This window comes from Salmo salar, chromosome 10, assembly GCF_965601325.2.
Source record: "Salmo salar chromosome 10, fSalSal1, whole genome shotgun sequence".
NCBI lineage: Eukaryota > Metazoa > Chordata > Actinopteri > Salmoniformes > Salmonidae > Salmo > Salmo salar.
Window position 1 is genome coordinate 50,707,589 of NC_138300.1, and position 20,341 is coordinate 50,727,929.

General features: G+C 44.1%; 1 protein-coding gene and 1 long non-coding RNA gene across 2 annotated transcripts; both read right to left on the bottom strand.

Moving 5' to 3' along the window:
* Window positions 1-1,755: 1,755 nt before the first annotated feature.
* LOC106560555 (beta-1,3-galactosyltransferase 2) lies at window positions 1,756-13,840 on the bottom strand. Its single transcript, XM_014123549.3, has 2 exons — window positions 13,063-13,840; window positions 1,756-4,183 (listed from the first exon to the last, which is right to left on the bottom strand). Exon 2 carries the CDS (start codon window positions 3,784-3,786, stop codon window positions 2,485-2,487), a length of 1,302 nt encoding a protein of 433 aa, XP_013979024.3. The 5' UTR covers window positions 3,787-4,183; window positions 13,063-13,840; the 3' UTR covers window positions 1,756-2,484.
* Window positions 13,841-17,879: 4,039 nt separating this feature from the next.
* On the bottom strand, window positions 17,880-18,566 carry LOC123724420 (uncharacterized). The gene is made up of 2 exons (XR_006756960.2): window positions 18,349-18,566; window positions 17,880-18,220 (listed from the first exon to the last, which is right to left on the bottom strand). It is a non-coding gene; the product is annotated as an uncharacterized LOC123724420 (long non-coding RNA).
* Between the last annotated feature and the right edge of the window lie 1,775 nt (window positions 18,567-20,341).

Sequence of the window (20,341 nt, forward strand, 5' to 3'; positions counted from 1 at the left end):
CCTCAAGTGTATTTTAGTTCTCTGGTTTCTGTGGTAGTGCTGAGCTGCCTGGTAGATTCCAGGCTGAGGCCGTAGCCCCCACTTCATCATGGCCGACATCTCAATCCGTTTCCCCGCTTCACTTTTACCACGTTTACAGCAGCACAGGTTTTCAATACCGATCAGTCACGGCCTCTTTCCTGTTCATTCATCACTAGCTCCTTCCTTCTATTCTTCTCTTTCCCCCGCTCTCCCTCTCCCGCCTCTCCCCCAACCCTTTCTGCCCTTTCTCCCTCCTCCTCTCCATCTCTCTTCCTCCTCCTCTCTTCCTCCACCTCTCTCCCTCCTCCTCTCCCCCAACCTCGTCTGCCCTCTCTCCTTCCTCCTCTCACCCTCTCTCCCTCCTCTCCACCTCTCTTTGTCCTCTTCTCCACCTCTCTCCCTTCTCCTCTCCACCTCTATCCCACCTCCTCTCTCCCTCCTTCTCTCCCCCAACCCCTTCTGCCCTTCCTCCCTCCTCCTCTCCACTTTTTCTCCTCTCATCCCCCTCTCCCCTCTCTGCCCTTTTCTCTTCCCCTCCCCTCTTCTCCCTCTCCCTCTCTGCCGCTCATCATATTTTTCCGGAGGCACCGGATGCTGGTAATCTGGGCTGTGTGATTGCCAAGGCCATGGATGAATGGAAGCAGACCTGGGTCCCAATATCCTCTTGAGCCATGACTTTCATTCTCATTAATTGAGGCTGATGAATACTTTAGGCCAGTTGAGTGTTTAATGAATTGCACAGCGCTGGAATTACATGCTTTCTCAGACGAGGATGGTCTTTCTTGTCTCTTGTGCCGGTTTAAAGGACGGCTGCTATAAATCGGTGCTCAGGCAGTCTGCAGATCACAGGTATCCCACAGGGAAAGATGTTTGTCAGATGTCTTTCTGGTGCCGTACTGCACTTTACAACAGTATATCAGGTGATCAGAAGTCTGGTACTATTAGTACAACTAATTACAAAAATATTTATATTTACCAAATAATATATCTGTTTATTGTTATCCAAATGTGTGTTTTTTGTTTCAGTCAGTAAACATTGCCTGATTGATTGCATTTTATCAGCATAGATTTACGGATCAACTAATAAAAGGGGTTTAAAATATAATGTATCGTTATTACATTGCTTTGTGAACTTTGACCTTTACTTAGCATCATTAACAAAATTACTCAAAAATGTATGGCTGATTTAAAACCAGACGGACAGATGTGCAATGAAGTCTGCCGATTAAAAAGCTCCACCTCGCTATGCATTAATATAAGTAGATTATTGTGTTCGTATGGGAGCTATTCCAAGTCGTCAACCAATTCAACCAGTTATGTGTGCTCTTTTAACTGCTAACCCTGAGCAGTGGAGCATGTAGACATCTAATACATAGCCTAACTATTACATGGTACAGAACATCTCTCAGTCCTGGCCCATCTGGAGTAAACACTATGAGTGAGTCTTCAGTTCTAATAAAATCTAATTGTTATGACTTGGACTTTTTCCTCCTTCTCTCGGGGTGAGAGAATGAGAGAATACAGTATGGCACTCATTTCTTTCTCCCTCATCAGTGTTTTCACACATTCCCTGTTGGATTCGGATCCTGGAGTGTTTTGACTCTGTCAAATGGATGGCGACTACGGAATGGTAAAATAAAGAGTTGCCGTATATTGGTGAATGGAAGAGGCAGCCTTAATTAACTAAGGTGTTAGTTACCCAACATTACAAACAACAAACGCAAAAGAAACCTCAAGAATTGAATACATTTAATTGTTATTTAATTCATTGCACATTTACTGAAGTGCAGACTCCTCATACTTACTAATGTAAAGCTTTAGAAAATACAATCTCAGTCATTTCCGACAGTTCTGATTCTGAGTGCTTTTACCTTGGTTGTAAATACAAATATATGGCATATTGACAGGTAAACCCTTTTAATTCATATTTGATGATCATTCTGTAAAGTAAACATTGAAAAAAGGGCAGCATTACATGTCCACATCATAAATATATTCATCCATTTTTTTGTAGGTAGTGGTAGTAGGTATTATTAACGTGATAGGTTTCTGTCTTTCCCCTTTCCCATCCCATGTAAATACTCTTTATGTCATTAATAGTTGAAAGGTCTTTGATAGAATTGGCCCAAAAGTTAAAGTGAAGTACCTGTTGCATAACAAAACCCCATCAACCACTGGCCTTCTCTCTTTCGCGTTGTGCATGCTTCATATTGCACATAAACACTTCACTGCCCCTTTAAAAAGAGTTTTCAACAGGTTTACAATACATAACATTTCTCTCAAATAAAAAAAATAGTTTTAATCGACCGTACACAATACCAAAAACACAGTGCTCTTTCCCAGGTAGTGTATAGTGCTGAGCTCTCTTTACACGCCCTTTCAAGACCCAGCCCTTCCTCTAGTCCACTTCCATCCCATTTCCTCTTCCTGTCCACACCCTTTCCACATGAAGTAGAGGCATCTTCACTGAGGTCTCTCTGCGTGGTACTTCCTGTGTCTATACTTCCCATTCTTCTCCTTGGCCATGTTGATGCAGGCGTTGTGCTTGTTGCTCTGCAGGTGGTTCCAGTATTTCACCAGTTCGTTGGGCTGGAACTGGTGGGAGGTGATGAGGTGGCTGTACTTACAGCTGGAGTAAGACACCCTCCAGTGGTTGAAGAGGAACTCATTGGGCGGCGGCGTGGGGTCGATGCGGAGCTTGGCCAGGCAGATGCCAACGTAAACGTCCTCCAGGTGCAGCCTCCGTATGCTCAGAGATGCCTGGTAGATCCTCTCCGCCATGTCTCCGGAGAACACGTACCCCGTCCCCGAGCAGAAGATGGGGTACCTCTCACTAGGGTACAGCTCAGGAGGCATGTACCACTTGCTGTCCTTGTTGCGGTTGGGCGCGTAGCCCCTCATCAGATAGCCAGTGAAGTAGCTCTGTCTGGGCGGGAGCTCTGGCTTCAGCAGCTTCTGGATGAGATACTCCGTGTTGACAAACATGTCACTGTCTGTCTTCATGACATAGCGCGCTTGGGGGCAGTGGCTGGCCACCCAGTTAATGCCCATCAGGGTTTTGATGGTGAGGTTGTAGTATGTGTCCTGGTAGTCCTGCTGGATGATGTCATTGTGGACCCGGCTCTCCTCCTCGATGGCGGTCTGGGTGTACGAGTCTGAGCTACGCCCCAAACCCAGCAGGAAGAGTCGGACGAAGCTCAGGCCCATGGCCACGCTCTCGTTGCCCCACGTCTGCCGGATGGCATTCCTGGCGTCTGCCTGGCCTGGCTCTGCAGCGATAAGCAGCACCAGGAACGGGGTTCTGTCTCTGCACTTGAAGGGCTGGTTGAGGATGTAGCGATAGGGCTGGGCATTGAGCCTCCCTCCCACGCCCATTTCCTGCTGTAAACTGTTGTTGGCACTCATTGAGTTCTCCAGTCCCGTCACGCCCATCATGGCTCCTCCACCACCGCCCCCCTCAGCCTGCTGGGAGCTGATGTTGAGATGGGGCTTGGGAGGCACGTAGCCCGTCTCCTTCCACAGGCTCCGCAGACTCAGGCTCTGGTTTGCTTCGGCCCTGGCCGTGCGGAAGCCCCTGACGGTGTAGGCCAGGGGGTTGTCCCGGGGCCCGGTCCGGCCCGGCAGCCAGTCCTGGTGGCTAAAGAAAAGGAAGAGTGTGAAGAGGAGGGCCAGGGATAGGAGGCCCGCCACGTGGGTCCGGAAGAGCGAGCGCTTCACGGTCCAGGTCATCTTGATGGGGCAGTAGTGCCAACGTCTCCACTGCATGGTGAATCGGCAGGCGGAGGGAACAGGGGGCTGCTGCTGCTCTGGATGGCACGGCGGCGGTCACATTCGATCACGTCAAACATGTGTTTGCCAATAGCCAGAGGGTTATCTGAGCTGGCAGACACGTGGGAGTGAACCTCCTGGCAGAGCTAGTACGGGATGTACTGTACAAGGCCTCCTGGCAGAGCTAGCAAGGGGATACTTGAGGCCCCTCGCGGAGCCAGCAGTGGGATGCTTGGGTCCCGTGGCAGAGCTAGGACAGTGCTGAATTTGTGGCCATGGAGGCAGGTCCCAGGCTCTTCACTGACTCTGCAGACACACCCAGGATCATGCTCCAGGTCTGGGCTCCTTCAGATCAGAGATCGGAGTCACCTCCTCAGTGGATCACCTCTCTTATCTGGGAGGAAAGAACAGAGAAGCAGGCTTGGAAAATGTTCAGAATTCTGCCTACTACTGTAGCATTGTGGGGCGTTGAGCCATATGTCAATTGTTTAAGTTGTAGAGATCTGACTATATTCCCATGAGGAAGAGCAAAGCATATTTAAAATCATTCAGCTTTTTTTATTTTTTTATTTCACCTTTATTTATATATAGCTTTGATGTTGTGTTGTATCTTTGCATTTTCCATCTATTCTTAGTGATGGATGATCAAAGTCATTCAGAATGACTTGTCTATTCAAATATAAAACACCTCTGCTGCACTGCATGAGTAATGTACAGTATAATGTTATGGCATTCACCATGGTAACTGCCTTGGTTGTTGTTTATTTCTGTAGATTCCGGAGAGCAACAAAACCTGACACTCACTTCCACTGGCTTGTGGAAGTGCTACCCTATATGTCTGCTTACTAACCACCCTGCCTGGGGTAGATTGTTAATGGAAGGTGTGTTAAGACAGAGTGAATAATGTGAGATCTTACGTACACAATAACTATGACGAAAGATACTTGTCAACAACCTATTTTTCTTGACTCAAACTATAACGATAACGTTAAATGTGAGGAGACAAGAATTCCAAGTGAAACTAATTGACATTTAATATGACATGGCGCTCCTTTTCATCTGTTTGGTCCAATCAGAAGCACACAGAATCTCCCACACAGCTCCCAGGCGGTCCCTTCAGTCACTCGTCAGTCTTTTGAACAGATGCGAAGCCAGGAAACTTTACTTTTAGCTAACCTCAACTAGAAACAATGTTTACTCTTTCTCTTACTTTCATGGAGGATATTTTTACTTTGATCACGTAAGAAGATCTATATGGGAAAAACGAATGCTATTTGTTAAATATTAGGAGTACAGTAATACTATTTTGTAAAGCTCAAATTCTCTCCTTTTCAAGGAAACCACTCTTATCTACCTGGTTATGATAGGGAGAAAATCAGAGCTGTAAATTGTTTAACCTGTAGCCAAGGATTTATTGCTAATTATGGCTGGCATGGTTACAATCTGCCACAATATCAATGTTTCTAGCTAAGGTATATAAGGGGATAGTAGGCCTAGCTGGACAAGGCTATCTGAATGTGCACATGATGGAAGTTAGAGGTAGCCTAAATATTCATTATTTAATATTAAAAAATGCACTTACTATCATGTGACTAAAATGGCTGACTAAAACAAGACCAAAATTGTCCACGAGTTTTAGCCGACTCATAATAACTAAAACTAACAAACGATTAAATTACTAAAATGTGACTAAGACTAAAAGGTATTTTAAGACTAAAACTAAATATAAAATAGATGTCAAGACGACTGCAATGGCCGATAGGTTGTAGATGCTAGTGGGGAAGGCAGACAGAGGGATGAGCGTGTGCTATGTGTGTGTGTGTGTGTGTGTGTGTGTGTGTGTGTGTGTGTGTGTGTGTGTGTGTGTGTGTGTGTGTGTGTGTGTGTGTGTGTGTGTGTGTGTGTGTGTGCGAGTGTGTGCGTGTGTGCGAGTGTGTGCGTGTGTGCGTGTGTGTGTGTGTGTGTGTGTGTGTGTGTGTGAGTGTGTGCGTACGTGTGAGTGTGTGCGTATGTTTGTGCATGTGTGTTGTAACTGTTTATGGTACTGCATATGTGTAATAGGGAGTTGTATACAGTACGTGTTACTGTATACGTCTGGGTGCATGTCCGTGTGTGTAGGGTGTGGCTGTGTACTGGCAACCACCTTCTGATAATTTGAGTTGTGTTTTGCTTTACAGTCTCATACCCATAATTAAAATGGCAGTAAAACAGTAATTACTTAATAATGACCAGCTGTTTTCATTCTTTATGAGTCATTTGAACAACCAGTGCCATGTTCCATTCGACATCAATTAGTTCCCTATTATGAGGAATTATTTTTACCAACTACATTGTTATTACGGTACATCATTTCTCAATATTTACCAACTAAACAACAGCTGGTGAAGTATGAAAACTCCAGGCAGCTAGACTGGTGAGGAGGGAAGGTGAAGTATGAAAACTCCAGACAGCTAGACTGGTGAGGAGAGAAGGTGAAGTATGAAAACTCCAGACAGCTAGACTGGTGAGGAGGGAAGGTGAAGTATGAAAACTCCAGGCAGCTAGACTGGTGAGGAGGGAAGGTGAAGTATGAAAACTCCAGACAGCTAGACTGGTGAGGAGAGAAGGTGAAGTATGAAAACTCCAGGCAGCTAGACTGGTGAGGAGAGAAGGTGAAGTATGAAAACTCCAGGCAGCTAGACTGGTGAGGAGGGAAGGTGAAGTATGAAAACTCCAGGCAGCTAGACTGGTGAGGAGGGAAGGTGAAGTATGAAAACTCCAGACAGCTAGACTGGTGAGGAGAGAAGGTGAAGTATGGAAACTCCAGACAGCTAGACTGGTGAGGAGGGAAGGTGAAGTATGAAAACTCCAGACAGCTAGACTGGTGAGGAGAGAAGGTGAAGTATGAAAACTCCAGGCAGCTAGACTGGTGAGGAGGGAAGGTGAAGTATGAAAACTCCAGACAGCTAGACTGGTGAGGAGAGAAGGTGAAGTATGAAAACTCCAGGCAGCTAGACTGGTGAGGAGGGAAGGTGAAGTATGAAAACTCCAGGCAGCTAGACTGGTGAGGAGGGAAGGTGAAGTATGAAAACTCCAGACAGCTAGACTGGTGAGGAGAGAAGGTGAAGTATGAAAACTCCAGACAGCTAGACTGGTGAGGAGGGAAGGTGAAGTATGAAAACTCCAGACAGCTAGACTGGTGAGGAGAGAAGGTGAAGTATGAAAACTTCAGGCAGCTAGACTGGTGAGGAGGGAAGGTGAAGTATGAAAACTCCAGGCAGCTAGACTGGTGAGGAGGGAAGGTGAAGTATGAAAACTCCAGACAGCTAGACTGGTGAGGAGAGAAGGTGAAGTATGAAAACTCCAGGCAGCTAGACTGGTGAGGAGAGAAGGTGAAGTATGAAAACTCCAGACAGCTAGACTGGTGAGGAGAGAAGGTGAAGTATGAAAACTCCAGGCAGCTAGACTGGTGAGGAGGGAAGGTGAATGCAGACATAGGTGGTAGTGGGGCTGACATATCAACAGCCGACCTAACAAGTACCCATTGACTCCACAGACTGTTTCAGAGGCCTAAAAAGCAGGTAAACACTAGCTATAACAAGGCAGTAAAATGATCCATATGTCTGGTATGTAAACTCCTTAGGGCTTGTGGACTGGGGATGATGGAGGTTGAATGGGATGGTAGGATGGTAGGGGGGCCTCTTGCATATCATCAGCCGGGTCTAATGCCAGAGGCGGAAGTATAAATTGCTGGTTTGCACAACATGATGCTGGCTAACACTACTCTGAGCCGCTCTGGTGAGCCTGTGCCATCAGCCCCCCACTGCTCCGCGCCTCGCCAGCCGGGGAGGAGACGCATCTGTCAAAATGAATTTTCAGGGTCCAGCAAGCAGTGCTGCTGGAGCCCCAGTCAGCCGCCGGCAATAACAGCCTTCACCCGCCATTCACCTTCCACCTCCAGCTTATCAATACCTCGCCTGCCTGCCTCTCTGCCTGCCTGGAGAGAGGCCTCCCTGCCAGCTCTCTCTCTCTCTCTCTGTGTACACACACATACAGTACACAGACATATATACACACACACACACACACACACACACACACACACACACACACACACACACACACACACACACACACACACACACACACACACACACACACACACACACACACACACACACACACACACACACACGTTCTCCTGCACACACGTACACACTCAAATGTGCTGACAGATACTGGCAGGAGGAGGCATTTCTCTCCATACAATTGTGACACAAACAGCTCCGTTTCTTTCTGTCTTCCATTCGGTTTGTTTATTAGCGGTTGTTGTGTTCCGCCACATCGGGAAAAAATGGTGTGTTATTTTGTGTTATGATGTGTGATGCTGTGTGAGAGAGAGAGACAGCGAGAGACAGAGAGAGAAAACGCCAACCACACTCGTCCCAATTTTAATTTTCTTGGAGTGTTTGCCCATTCATCACGACGACTGGGTGGGATGGGTGCACGCTAACCTTTTCAGCAGAATGTGCTTACCCTGCGCAGGCAATTACAGCAGAATGAGTGGGGGCCATGGCTGGCTTTGCTTTAAAGGTTAACAGACTTTACATCAGAGCAAATCCAACGCTCCAAAGGTTTCTGTTGTCGCCTATACATGGACCTAATTATCAGGAAGCTAATGCAGAGAGCACACACATGCTGGAACTAACACACACAAATGCAGGAGTGCACACGCATGCATGCACACACACACACACATATGCGGGAGCGCACACACATGCACGCACACAGACTCTATCCATAGGAGAGGAGATGTTGACTTGTTGTTTGTGGAATGACTACACTGTTGTCTAATCCAGTGACAATTTCACATCGTCGGATCAGGCACCAGGCAGGCATCCCTTTGAGTGGCATCCCAGTCATTCTGCTGAACGTGCCACTCCATTCATTTAATTTATTTCCTTGCCTCCCATCACAGTCACTTCCACACTAGCGAATTAGTTACAGCGTTGCTAATTGAGGCCCCAGTTGTTCCACTGCGGTCAATAATCTCAAAGGCTGCATGAAAATATTAGAATCCAGCTAGTGACCGACGCACCTCAAATCTCACCTAGCCTAATGCTAATGCTAGCCACCATTTAATGGTGATATGGAATTAAGTACCAAAGCCTAGATGTCCAAATATTCTATATTTAGTTTTTATTTTCTTGGACAGCCAAACCGAGATCAAAGATTAACATTGTACACAAGTCTTCCAACGTATCAAAGTTCATAGTGCAATATGTTGACGGTGACTTATTATCAGCAGTCATGCCCCTGAGGACTGGAGTTGGCCATCCCTGATGTATATACTGTATATACATAGCTCATCCTAATTTACATACTACTGAACATACCATTTTCTGTCCAAATGATATACTGTCTAAACACACCACGTATTTATATTGTGGATTCTGACACATGTTCACTGTAATGTATCTACTGTGGGTTGTTATTTCCTGATTTCTTGCCGTGATAATTTTATGTGTGTATTTGTATTGTATTTGCAAGACATTCTACTGCCCTGTTGGAGCTAGTAACACAAGACATTCTACTGTACTGTTGGAGCTAGTAACACAAGACATTCTACTGCCCTGTTGGAGCTAGTAACACAAGACATTCTACTGCCCTGTTGGAGCTAGTAACACAAGACATTCTACTGCCCTGTTGGAGCTAGTAACACAAGACATTCTACTGTACTGTTGGAGCTAGTAACACAAGACATTCTACTGCCCTGTTGGAGCTAGTAACACAAGACATTCTACTGCCCTGTTGGAGCTAGTAACACAAGACATTCTACTGCCCTGTTGGAGCTAGTAACACAAGACATTCTACTGCCCTGTTGGAGTTAGTAACACAAGCATTTCACTGCACCTGCTGTAACACTTGCAAATCTGTATACGTGACCAATAAACTTTGATTTGATAACTGCAAGCCTCGACAGAGTATCGATCGCTCTTTGTTTCATAGTTGTCATTGGCACTCTGTCAAAGGCCTTCTGATATTTAATAGGGAGCTGCGTGCTGTTTGTATATAGAGGCCAAAACAAAGATGTTGGCAAAACAAAGGTCTCTGGACGTTAATGTTTTATTTGACTGTATACCAGACAGATACTGCTGGCATCCGCCCAGCTGATCATTCAACTAGACTGGGATTTGTTTTTAAGACACAAATTTTACTATTCGCAGGTACATAGACCATTACTGGGATATGTGTTTTGATAAAGCGTTCTCACAAATCTGCAATATGTGTACAAGTTAAGGCCTAGATTAAATCAGATCAGAAGTTAACCGACGATAGCCGACACCCACATTGCTGATGTCTGGGCGGTGTTGGAGCTGTCAAATCCTGTGGGCTCCTGAGTGGCGTAGCGGTCTAAGGCACTGCATCTCAGTGCAAGAGGTGTCACTACAGTCCCTGGTGTGAATCCAGGCTGTATCACATCAGGCCGTGATTGCGAGTCCCATATAGGGCAGCGCACAATTGGCCCAGCGATGTCCGCGTTTGTCCGGGGTAGGCCATCATTGTAAATAAGAATTTGTTCTCAACTGACTTGCCAAGTTAAATAAAAAATTTAAATAAAATTCAAAAGATCTAATAGATTCCTTTCAAAATCCGACATATTATGGATAAACGTCTATTTTTGATGCATTAATTCAGCATGGTTACAGGGTTAAAGGTTAACAGTTTAGGTACTCATTCTGAGTGGTTAAGGTTAGGACTTTGGTTCACCCAGTGCTGGCCAATCATTGTTCTTTTATTTTTATATCTACGTTCTCAGGACCTTTTCAAACGTCTGGAATTCAAAGTCTATTTCTAGTGATCAGGCTGGTCAAATCGGTTTACATCTCACATTCCAGTGTTCCAACTTGTAAACAAGGCTGCATGGAATTTCTGTTCATGCGACTAAGTGCAGCCAATCGCAATGTTTACTTTAGGTATAATGCCAGGAGCCTCTTTTGGATTTGACAGCTCTAACATAGTTCCACCTCCGACACCACCAAAACAACTGCTATGCGGATGTTTGCTAAAGCGGATCTGATTTAATAGAACCCTAAGACTGTAGCACAATGCTATGGCTGCATTCCCCAATTGTTACATCCAGACTCATTCATAGTCAGTCTGAGGCCAAAGCATTGAGCAGGTAGCACAGCTAACACAGTTTACACTAAACTTTAACACACGCTTTGTTCCTAAGAATAGCTTTAATGGTCTTTCCATCCGGTGCTGGCTTCTAACAGAAATAACTAAACTACAATCTAAAGTCTTCATCTCCCTTCCTGTGTGTGTGTGTGTGTGTGTGTGTGTGTGTGTGTGTGTGTGTGTGTGTGTGTGTGTGTGTGTGTGTGTGTGTGTGTGTGTGTGTGTGTGTGTGTGTGTGTGTGTGTGTGTGTGTGTGTGTGGCTGCTCCAGAACGGGTCTAAAGGAATTAGTGAAATCTCATGCTGTACCCTCAGACTCCTTCGCTCTCACATATAAAGGCTTTGATTTTAATCTGTTGTCATGGTTATAAATAACTTAGCGGCTTGTTATTACCATCATCCTTTTAGAGCGGAACAACCTTTACAGCCATGTTCAAGTATTGTAAGCCTATTGTAAGCACTGGGCACAGACGTCAATTTAACATCTATTCCACGTCATTTCATTGAAATGACGTGGAAATAATGTTGATTCAACCAGTGTGTGTCCAGTGGGGTGTATTTGAGTCTGATTGAATTTACTCAGCTTCCTTTGTAGTTTTCCATTCTGTCCTCTGTCAGTTGAGTTCTCAGGTTCCTGTTAAGATATTCCATTTTTTTTAAACATAAGGAATGTCCTGGGAATTGCAGGCTATGCTTCCTTTAGAGTGAGTATTCTTTTAATATGAGGTGCTGGTAAATGGACACCTTCACTCTCTTTCACCACTCAATGGACCTGGAGGATCCGGTCAAGACCTCTCTCTCTCTCTCTCTCTCTCTCTCTGGACAAACAGGGTTGTAAATGGGTTAATGTTACTGGATAGACAGGGTTGTGAATGGGTTAATGTTACTGGACAGACAGGGTTGTGAATGGGTTAATGTTACTGGACAGACAGGGTTGTGAATGGGTTAATGTTACTGTATAGACAGGGTTGTGAATGGGTTAATGTTACTGGATAGACAGGGTGTTTCTACACTTCATGGCCGAGGCGCTGGTCAAATCTAGGCCAGGCCACCCGAGCCTCCCTGCACACAAACCCTTATCTAATGTACTCATCACCATATCGGATGCCTGCTTATCAAATCATATTCAGCCGTAGCAACTCAGAGGGATTTTGTGATTCTGTATTAGTAGTTGTGAGTTATACAGCAAACCCTCAGAATGGGTGACGCTTGGTAAGAATTGTGCGAATAAAAGAGAATACGTGATTTGAGTTGGACTGCATGGTGGGCAATGGTATGCAGGTGAAGCTGCTGTGTTGAGCTGTGTGTGTGTCTCATCAGTTACACTGCTGTGTTGGGGCTGTGTGTGTGACTCATCAGTTACACTGCTGTGTTGGGGCTGTGTGTGTGTCTCATCAGTCAAACTGCTGTGTTGGGGCTGTGTGTGTGTCTCATCAGTTAAACTGCTGTGTTGGGGTTGTGTATGTCTCATCAGTTAAATTGCTGTGTTGGGGCTGTGTGTATGTCTCATCAGTTAAATTGCTGTGTTGGGGCTGTGTGTGTGTCTCATCAGTTAAATTGCTGTGTTGGGGCTGTGTGTATGTCTCATCAGTTAAACTGCTGTGTTGGGGTTGTGTGTGTCTCAGGTACACTGCTGTGTTGGGGCTGTGTGTGTGTGTGTCTTTTTCATGATGTGCTTTAAAAAAGAGATCCTATCAAAGTTTCATAGTCCAGGGGCCGCCCCATGAAGAGCCAAACCCCATGCATTTTAAATATCCACCTCAGCAATTAGCTTTCCCGATGCATCTGGGCTGGTGTGCCAACTTCCCAGTCAGTGGGATGGACATGATGCATGGGGTTAGAGACAGTGTTAATTGAATTGGATCAATGAGATCTGCCCGGCGTGCCAGCATCAATCATTGGATCAGCCAGGTAATGTTTTTGAGAGGTCTGGAAACAACAGAGCTGTAAGCCTGGCTATGCTGAGGGAAGAGGATGGATAGATGGATGTGAGAGAGAGAGAGGAGGATGGATAGATGGATGTGTGAGAGAGAGGGGGAGATGATGGAAAGAGAAGACTGGATTGGGGGAGGTTGAGTGCCAGAGCTGATGAAACATGTAGTACTGTACATACCTCCTCCTGCAGCTGGCAGACGGACTGTGTGGTTGCTGGTGCCGTCTGTCGGCACACTCGGTACGCCATCACTGTTCCTCTTCTCTGGAATCTGGGGTAATGTACTCTTCCACCCTGTCTGCCTAATGGATTATTGTTGGCGTAACATCCGTCCATCTGTCACAGTGCATTCCAGAGTCTCCGTCATCTCCTCTCCTCCTCTGCGTCACCAAGCCTTTCGGTTTAGGGCTCTTTCTTTCCTCTCTTCCTCCTCCCCTTTCCTCTTCTTGATCCTTGGTCTCAGTTATGCACTACAGCCCCCCTCTCTTTTTTCCTATCTCTCCAATGGTCTCTCTCTCTCTCTCCCTCTCTCTGTCTCTCTTCCTCTCCCCACTTCCCTTTTGCAATGTGTCCGAAAATAAAACGGAAGCCTTCACCTTGCCTTGTGTTTTCTGTTCTCTGCTCCGGTGTGCATGTATTCTTCTCAGGCTGCTCCGCTAAAAGAAAGCAGTAAGAGACGGCAGAGCTGTGTTGATAGTGCTGTGGCTAGTCCCGCATGTTGCTAGGCAGTCTGATGGAGAGAGACAGAGAGGGAGGGAGCGCTCAGAGTTTCTGAAAATGGCTGCAGAAGAACATGATCCTGAGTCTCGAGGAAGAAAACACTCCTCCCTCTCTCTTCCTTTCACTTTCTCTCTCCCTCTCTCTGTCCAGCTCCTGTCCTCTCCTCTCGGCTGGGCTTCGTTGTTTTGCAGCAGGAGGAGAATCAGCCGCTGTAGTGTGAAGGCTCAGGCAGAGGAAGGGGGGGGGGGGCATCCCACGTGACCCACTTAGAATTCACTCCCCCCTTCTCTCCGTCCTCCCCTTACCAACCCATCCCCCTTTCTCTGAGAGAAAAAAAGGGATTGAACTGTGTGGGCTTGGTGGATGGAGAGAGTGAGAAAGAGAGCTAGAGAGAAGGGCCAGTGGTTTCTGGTTTTATGATTACAGATGTGGTGTTCAGCATTGTGCAACCTTTGAGGATCTTTTAAAATATGAAAGAAAAACAGGAACAGGGTAAAATCTGTACGCTGTGTTAATTATTAGTCAATGAATAATGAACTCTTTGTTTGGTTTGTTTGTGATATTTCCATATATCCGTATGCTTCAGATGACACAGACCTAAAGGATTCAGAAAGTTCCATATGTTTATGCATAGTACGTGAGGCTAGAATCATCAGGCTAGAATCATCAGGCTAGAATCATCAAGCTAGAATCATCAGGCTAGAATCATCAAGCTAGAATCATCAGGCTAGAATCATGAGGCTAGAATCATGAGGCTAGAATCATGAGGCTAGAATCATCAGGCTTGAATCATCAGGCTAGAATCATCAGGCTAGAATCATCAGGCTAAAATCATCAGGCTAGAATAATCAGGCTAGAATCATCAGGTTAGAATCATGAGGCTAGAATCATCATGCTAGAATGCTGGAATACAAAGGGAGTTCCTGTACTGTGAGATGGACTGTTGTTCTGAGAAAGGGAGTTCCTGTACTGTTTGATGGACTGTTGTTCTGAGAAAGGGAGTTCCTGTACTGTGAGATGGACTGTTGTTCTGAGAAAGGGAGTTCCTGTACTGTTTGATGGACTGTTGTTCTGAGAAAGGGAGTTCCTGTACTGTGTGATGGACTGTTGTTCTGAGAAAGGGAGTTCCTGTACTGTGAGATGGACTGTTGTTCTGAGAAAGGGAGTTCCTGTAGTGTGTGATGGACTGTTGTTCTGAGAAAAGGAGTTCCTGTACTGTGTGATGGATTGTTTTTCTGCTATCATCACCTTTGTCACTCTGTCTTTTATTTTATTTTCTTTGTCACCTCTCTTCTCCTCTCTCCCTTTACTCCATCAAACACCCCTGAACCCAGACAGACAGACAGACAGACAGACAGACAGACAGACAGACAGACAGACAGACAGACAGACAGACAGACAGACAGACAGACAGACAGACAGACAGACAGACAGACTTCCTGCAGCGCCTCAATGAAGCACAACCAATCTTATTAACACTGCTGTTCATGAATAAGTAAAAATCGAACACATCTTTGTTTCCTCACACATATTTTACAACTTGACAACCTAGTGAACCCTCGTTGTCTGATTCTTCACGTACAGTAACTCTGTGGTGCAGTAAAGTAGCCTACTAGTCTACAGGAGAGCGGTGTGATGCAGATGGGATCCTCTCCATGTAAAGTGAGTGAGCCACCAGGAGCAGGTTTCTGCGGTGCCACTGGGCCAAAGGAACACTGGAAATATTGTAAGGTATCTCTGCGGCATGGTGGAGGGACTCAATTATTAATAGGAGGCCTCTGGTTGACAGCACTGCTTTGGAGATCATTAACTGCAGGTTGAAGTTTATTGTCATGCATCTTGTCCTGGAGGCAGAATCAAGTGATTTCCATTAGATGGCCCAGCTGCAAAGTTAAAATTGGCTCTGTTGCAAAAAGTCATGAAAACAAAAATAAGCTTTTTAAGGTTAGGGCCAGGCATTAGGGTTACCAGTGTGGTTAAGGTTAAGGTTATGTTGTATGACTTTGTGGCTGTGCCAGCTAGTGACCGCTCTGCAGAGCTGCCTCCAGAACAACATTCATGACAAAAAACACTAACCTGCCCAGTAGCCCTGCTACCTGGCCAGGGAGAGGGTATTTATCAGAAGAAAGCAATGCTGTGTGGGTGATTGATTGCCCCTTAGCTGCTAGGTTACAGGCAGTGCCTCGGTGCATTAATATCATGTGGCATCTATTAGATAGGTGACTTCCTGGACGCGTCTGGCTTGGCTGGCCAATGGAAACAGCTAGCTTATCAACATTTTAAATTGTCATCATTAACTGTCTGCACTCGGGCATTATACTCTCACACAGGTGCTCTCTCACTTTCTTTATAGCTTGTTTCTTTCACATAAATGCTCACATAGGTTGTTGTACATTAGAAGACGTATCAACTCAGCAGATGCTATGGACACACACCAGCTTGCTGAGCTGTCACGTTCTGGTCATTGATTTGATTTGATTGATCTTATTTGGTCATTCAAATTACACATGAAGCTGCCTCCGTTGCAACCCAACATTAGGCTACATATTTAAATGTGCGTTATACATTATCTTCAATTAGCAACAGTTAATCTGTTATTTATTCCATGTGTAACTCTGTGTTGTTGTATGTGTCGAATTGCTACGCTTTATCTTGGTCAGGTCGCAGTTGCAAATGAGAACTTGTTCTCAACTAGCCTACCTGGTTAAATAAAGGTGAAATAAATAAATAAATAAAATCTAGATTGAAGAAAAAAAATGTCTTTATGGAGTTGAATTCTGGACTCCCCCCACTACTGAGGCATTGTATGAATAAACATAGCTACAACAGCTTTTAGTGCGATTAAGTTCTTGTTTTAGTGTTTTCTTCCTCTGGAGCTCTAATCCACCTGTTTGAGCCTTGTGTCTTCCTGGGTAGAAGCAGTATTACAGAGTTTACTAACATAAGGTCAGAGGAGGTATGGCTCTTTTCAGACAATAAGGCTACACGCTGTCAAAAAAGACTAACAACTAGTGCCAGGGACTAAATGTTATAGCTAGTTCATAGACCGATCTCAATATAGACAAAATCTGTTTTTTGAATGGTGAGTCTAAGTCACGACCATTCCTTTTCTCTGCAAAGCAATAAGTTAAAATACAAATGGCCCCTACAATCTACAATCATAACAATCTGAAAACACCTTTTCATTTGAATAAATTCCAATTTCTATGCTTTCTGTCATGGCCATTTCTGCATATTGGCAAAGGCTGAAAAGAACTGTACAATAAAACAGCAAATAATGATGTTATTCTATCTACTTTTTAAACATTTTAGAAATCAACATTTTTCCCAAATGTTTATACTTCATTTGTTGGCATTTTTCTAATTCTCTCCAAAGTGCCTTTCTTTTTTGGGGTTTCTTTAGTAGACTTCACATCCATTCAGTTTGTTTCTCTCTCTCAGACATTACCTGAGGACCAAAGACCGTTAACTTGACTTCCTGCGAAGGCGTTAAGGTGGTATTACTTCCCTTTAAGAGTGCAGATTCAATATCCTGTAGCACAGCCTCAAGTATGGTGATGTCTCATAATCTCTGTGTCCTCAGACTTATGCTGTAGATGTTTCAGAAGCTCTGTGTCCTCAGACTTATGCCTTAGATGTCTCAGAATCTCTGTGTCCTCAGACTTATGCTGTAGATGTTTCAGAAGCTCTGTGTCAGCCATAGATTCTTCATCAGAGACACTAATTGAGCACTGCCAGGCAAGACAAAAAAAAACAATGTTTTCGTGCAAATTGGATTCATTTAATCAATAAATCAATGTTTATTCTGTGAAATAATACTGTGAATACAGTAATTTAGTCTTGTTAATATGTTTCTGATAGTTGCTCAATTAAATTCTTATAAAAAATTACAATTTCAGTCTTAAACTATGCAGAATCACCTTTTTCAAGCATAATCATAGAATAACTGACTGGAGATTGAAAGCTTCCAGGTGTAGCCTGTGTGGATTCGGGACGAGGGTTCTTTGTTGAAATTTAATTGATCTATGTTATCGTAGCAAAACTAGAATGATTTCTACTGTAAGTCTAGCTTCAGAACCTATCAAACTGTTACTCTTGTCTGGGTTTTTATTTCCAATATATACGGTACTATAAGATGTGTATGTCTATAGCAAGTGTGGAAAAACATATTGGATCAATTTGCTGTTAATTCTATGGAGTTCATTCATATTTCATTCCCCTCCTCTAGCTGCCTCAGTCTCTGTCACATGGGGCTTTTTAACATCAAGAGAAGAGACGAAAGAAGACAGATTTTATTATGCTAATAGAAAGGCATGTAGGACAGAGCAGAGCATCTCATATTGTTAGCAGGCTGCTACAATAACAAGCCCAGAACACTATTGTATGGTGGCCTCAATGTGACAAACCTTTTTCAAATTTTTCTCAAACCTTTGACTATATACCGGAGGAAGTGAATTGGTTGATAGGAATATATGAATGCTATGTTTCGTTATTATAGACTTTCTCCTTGTCATAATGTAACATGCATATTTTCCTTATTTAAAATCATACAAATCCCAAAATATCTGTCAGAACCTTTCCGTACTCTCTTCCCCCTTATGATCCATTTCTTCACTTCCTGTTTAGAGGAATCACAGACTCAAGATTAATCATACCGCAGTCCCCATTGCTCATTATGTTCCTGAAAAACAATATCATGGGAAAGGTACACAATATATTATAAGTTACACTTGTCATAACACTTACAATGGCCTCACAAGTTATATTTTCAGTTCCTGTCTTCACCAGTTACCAAACACTTCAGCCCAGTCCATCTCTCTCTCCCATTTCTCTGTGAGACGATGAAGGAAATCCATTTCATTAGTAATTGACTTGAGAAGAAGTGCAGTGGGGGAGAACGGAGAAACGGAGCAGTGGTCTGGTTGTTTGACTAACGGAGCCCTCTCAGTGGGTGTGATGGTGGCGTGATGGGTAAAACTCAGAAGTCAGCTATCACTTTGAAACATGCTGGTCCTTATCTCTGTCACAGGGCCTAATAGAGTAATGAATCAACATAAAGCCTGCCTGGGCCTCTCCTAAACGGACCGTTGCTCCTCGACGAACAGCATAGCCATAGTCCCACCGACATTGCCTTAGTAAGCATATTGTCTGGGTGGGTTTGGGGATTTGGGGAGTTCACCTACCTGAGTTGTGTCTGTGGCTGTAGTAGCTGTCCACACATGGCTAGACGGGATCTGACCCAGCATTTATGAAATGGACCCACGTTTGTGCCTTGAGAGTAAAATACTTTATTTCAATGTTTCAATGTTGAGAAATGATGATGAAGAGATGCTCGGTGTATGGATAATATGCAGAGGCTGGCATTGACAAGAGAACTCGCCAAATGTGTCTGCTAGGTACACAAGAATGACAAATTAAGAATTAGCCTGGTCGATGTATTCAAGTGGCAGACAGACAGAGGCTGCATTGTGCAGGGCTTATTGGGTGTTGAAAGATTCCAATGGAAGCTATTTGGCCTTCAGTAGTTTGAAAATGTCATTTTTTTCCCCCACATGGTGTATTAGAATGATTCTGTTTCACAATGCAGTTATTCACCCAACCATAACGATAATTCTTTGCAACATGTAGGTCAACTGTACATCAATCGATTACTTCACTCAATGTGAAAATACACAATGGCCTACTCTTTTAAACTGGACATTTTTGCGTCTTCATTCGTCTTTCAATAGTCCTTTCTTTTTCAAAAGCTGAAGAACATACACACGTCTAGGTACGTTTTGCAGGTGCTAGAGTTAAAGTTATATTACAGCTGAAGTTGGAAGTTTACATACACTTAGGTTGGAGTCATTAAAATTCATTTTTCAACCACCCATTTTCTTGTTAACAAACTATAGTTTTGGCAAGTCGGTTAGGACATCTACTTTGTGCATGACACAAGTCGTTTTTCCAACAATTGTTTACAGACAGATTATTTCACTTGTAATTCACTGAATCACAATTCCAATGGGTCAGAAGTTTACATACAATAAGTTGACTGTGCCTTTAAACAGCTTCAAAAATTCCTAGAAAATTATGTCATGGCTTTAGAAGCTTCTGATAGGCTAATTGACATCATTTGACTCAATTGGAGGTGTACCTGTGGATGTATTTCAAGGCCTAGTTTCAAACGCAGTGCCTATTTGCTTGATGTCATTGGAAAATCTAAAGAAATCAGCCAAGACCTCAGAAAAAAAAATCGTAGACCTTCACAAGTCTGGTTCATCCTTGGGAGCAATTTCCAAACGCCTGAATATATCACATTCATCTGTACAAACAACAGTACGCAAGTGTAAACACCATGGGACCACGCAGGCGTCATATTGCTCAGGAAGGAGACACATTCTGTCTCCTAGAGGTGAACGTACTTTGATGAAAAAAGTGCAAATCAATCCCAGAACAACAGCAAAGGACCTTGTGAAGATTCTGGAGGAAACAGGTTCAAAGTATCTATATCCTCAGTAAAACGAGTACCATATCGACATAACCTGAAAGGCCACTCAGCAAGGAAGAAGCCACTGCTCTAAAACCGCCATTAAAAAGTCAGACTATGGTTTGCAGCTGCACATGGGGACAAAGATTGTGCTTTTTGGAGAAATGTCATCTGGTCTGATGATTAAAAAAATAGAACTGTTTGGCCATAAGACCATCGTTATGTTTGGAGGAAAAAGGGGGAGGCTTGCAAGCCGGAGAACACCATCCC

Bases quoted from the DNA above. Each gene is read 5' to 3' on its own strand.
- LOC106560555 (XM_014123549.3), bottom strand. From the start codon at position 3,786: ATGCAGTGGAGACGTTGGCACTACTGCCCCATCAAGATGACCTGGACC.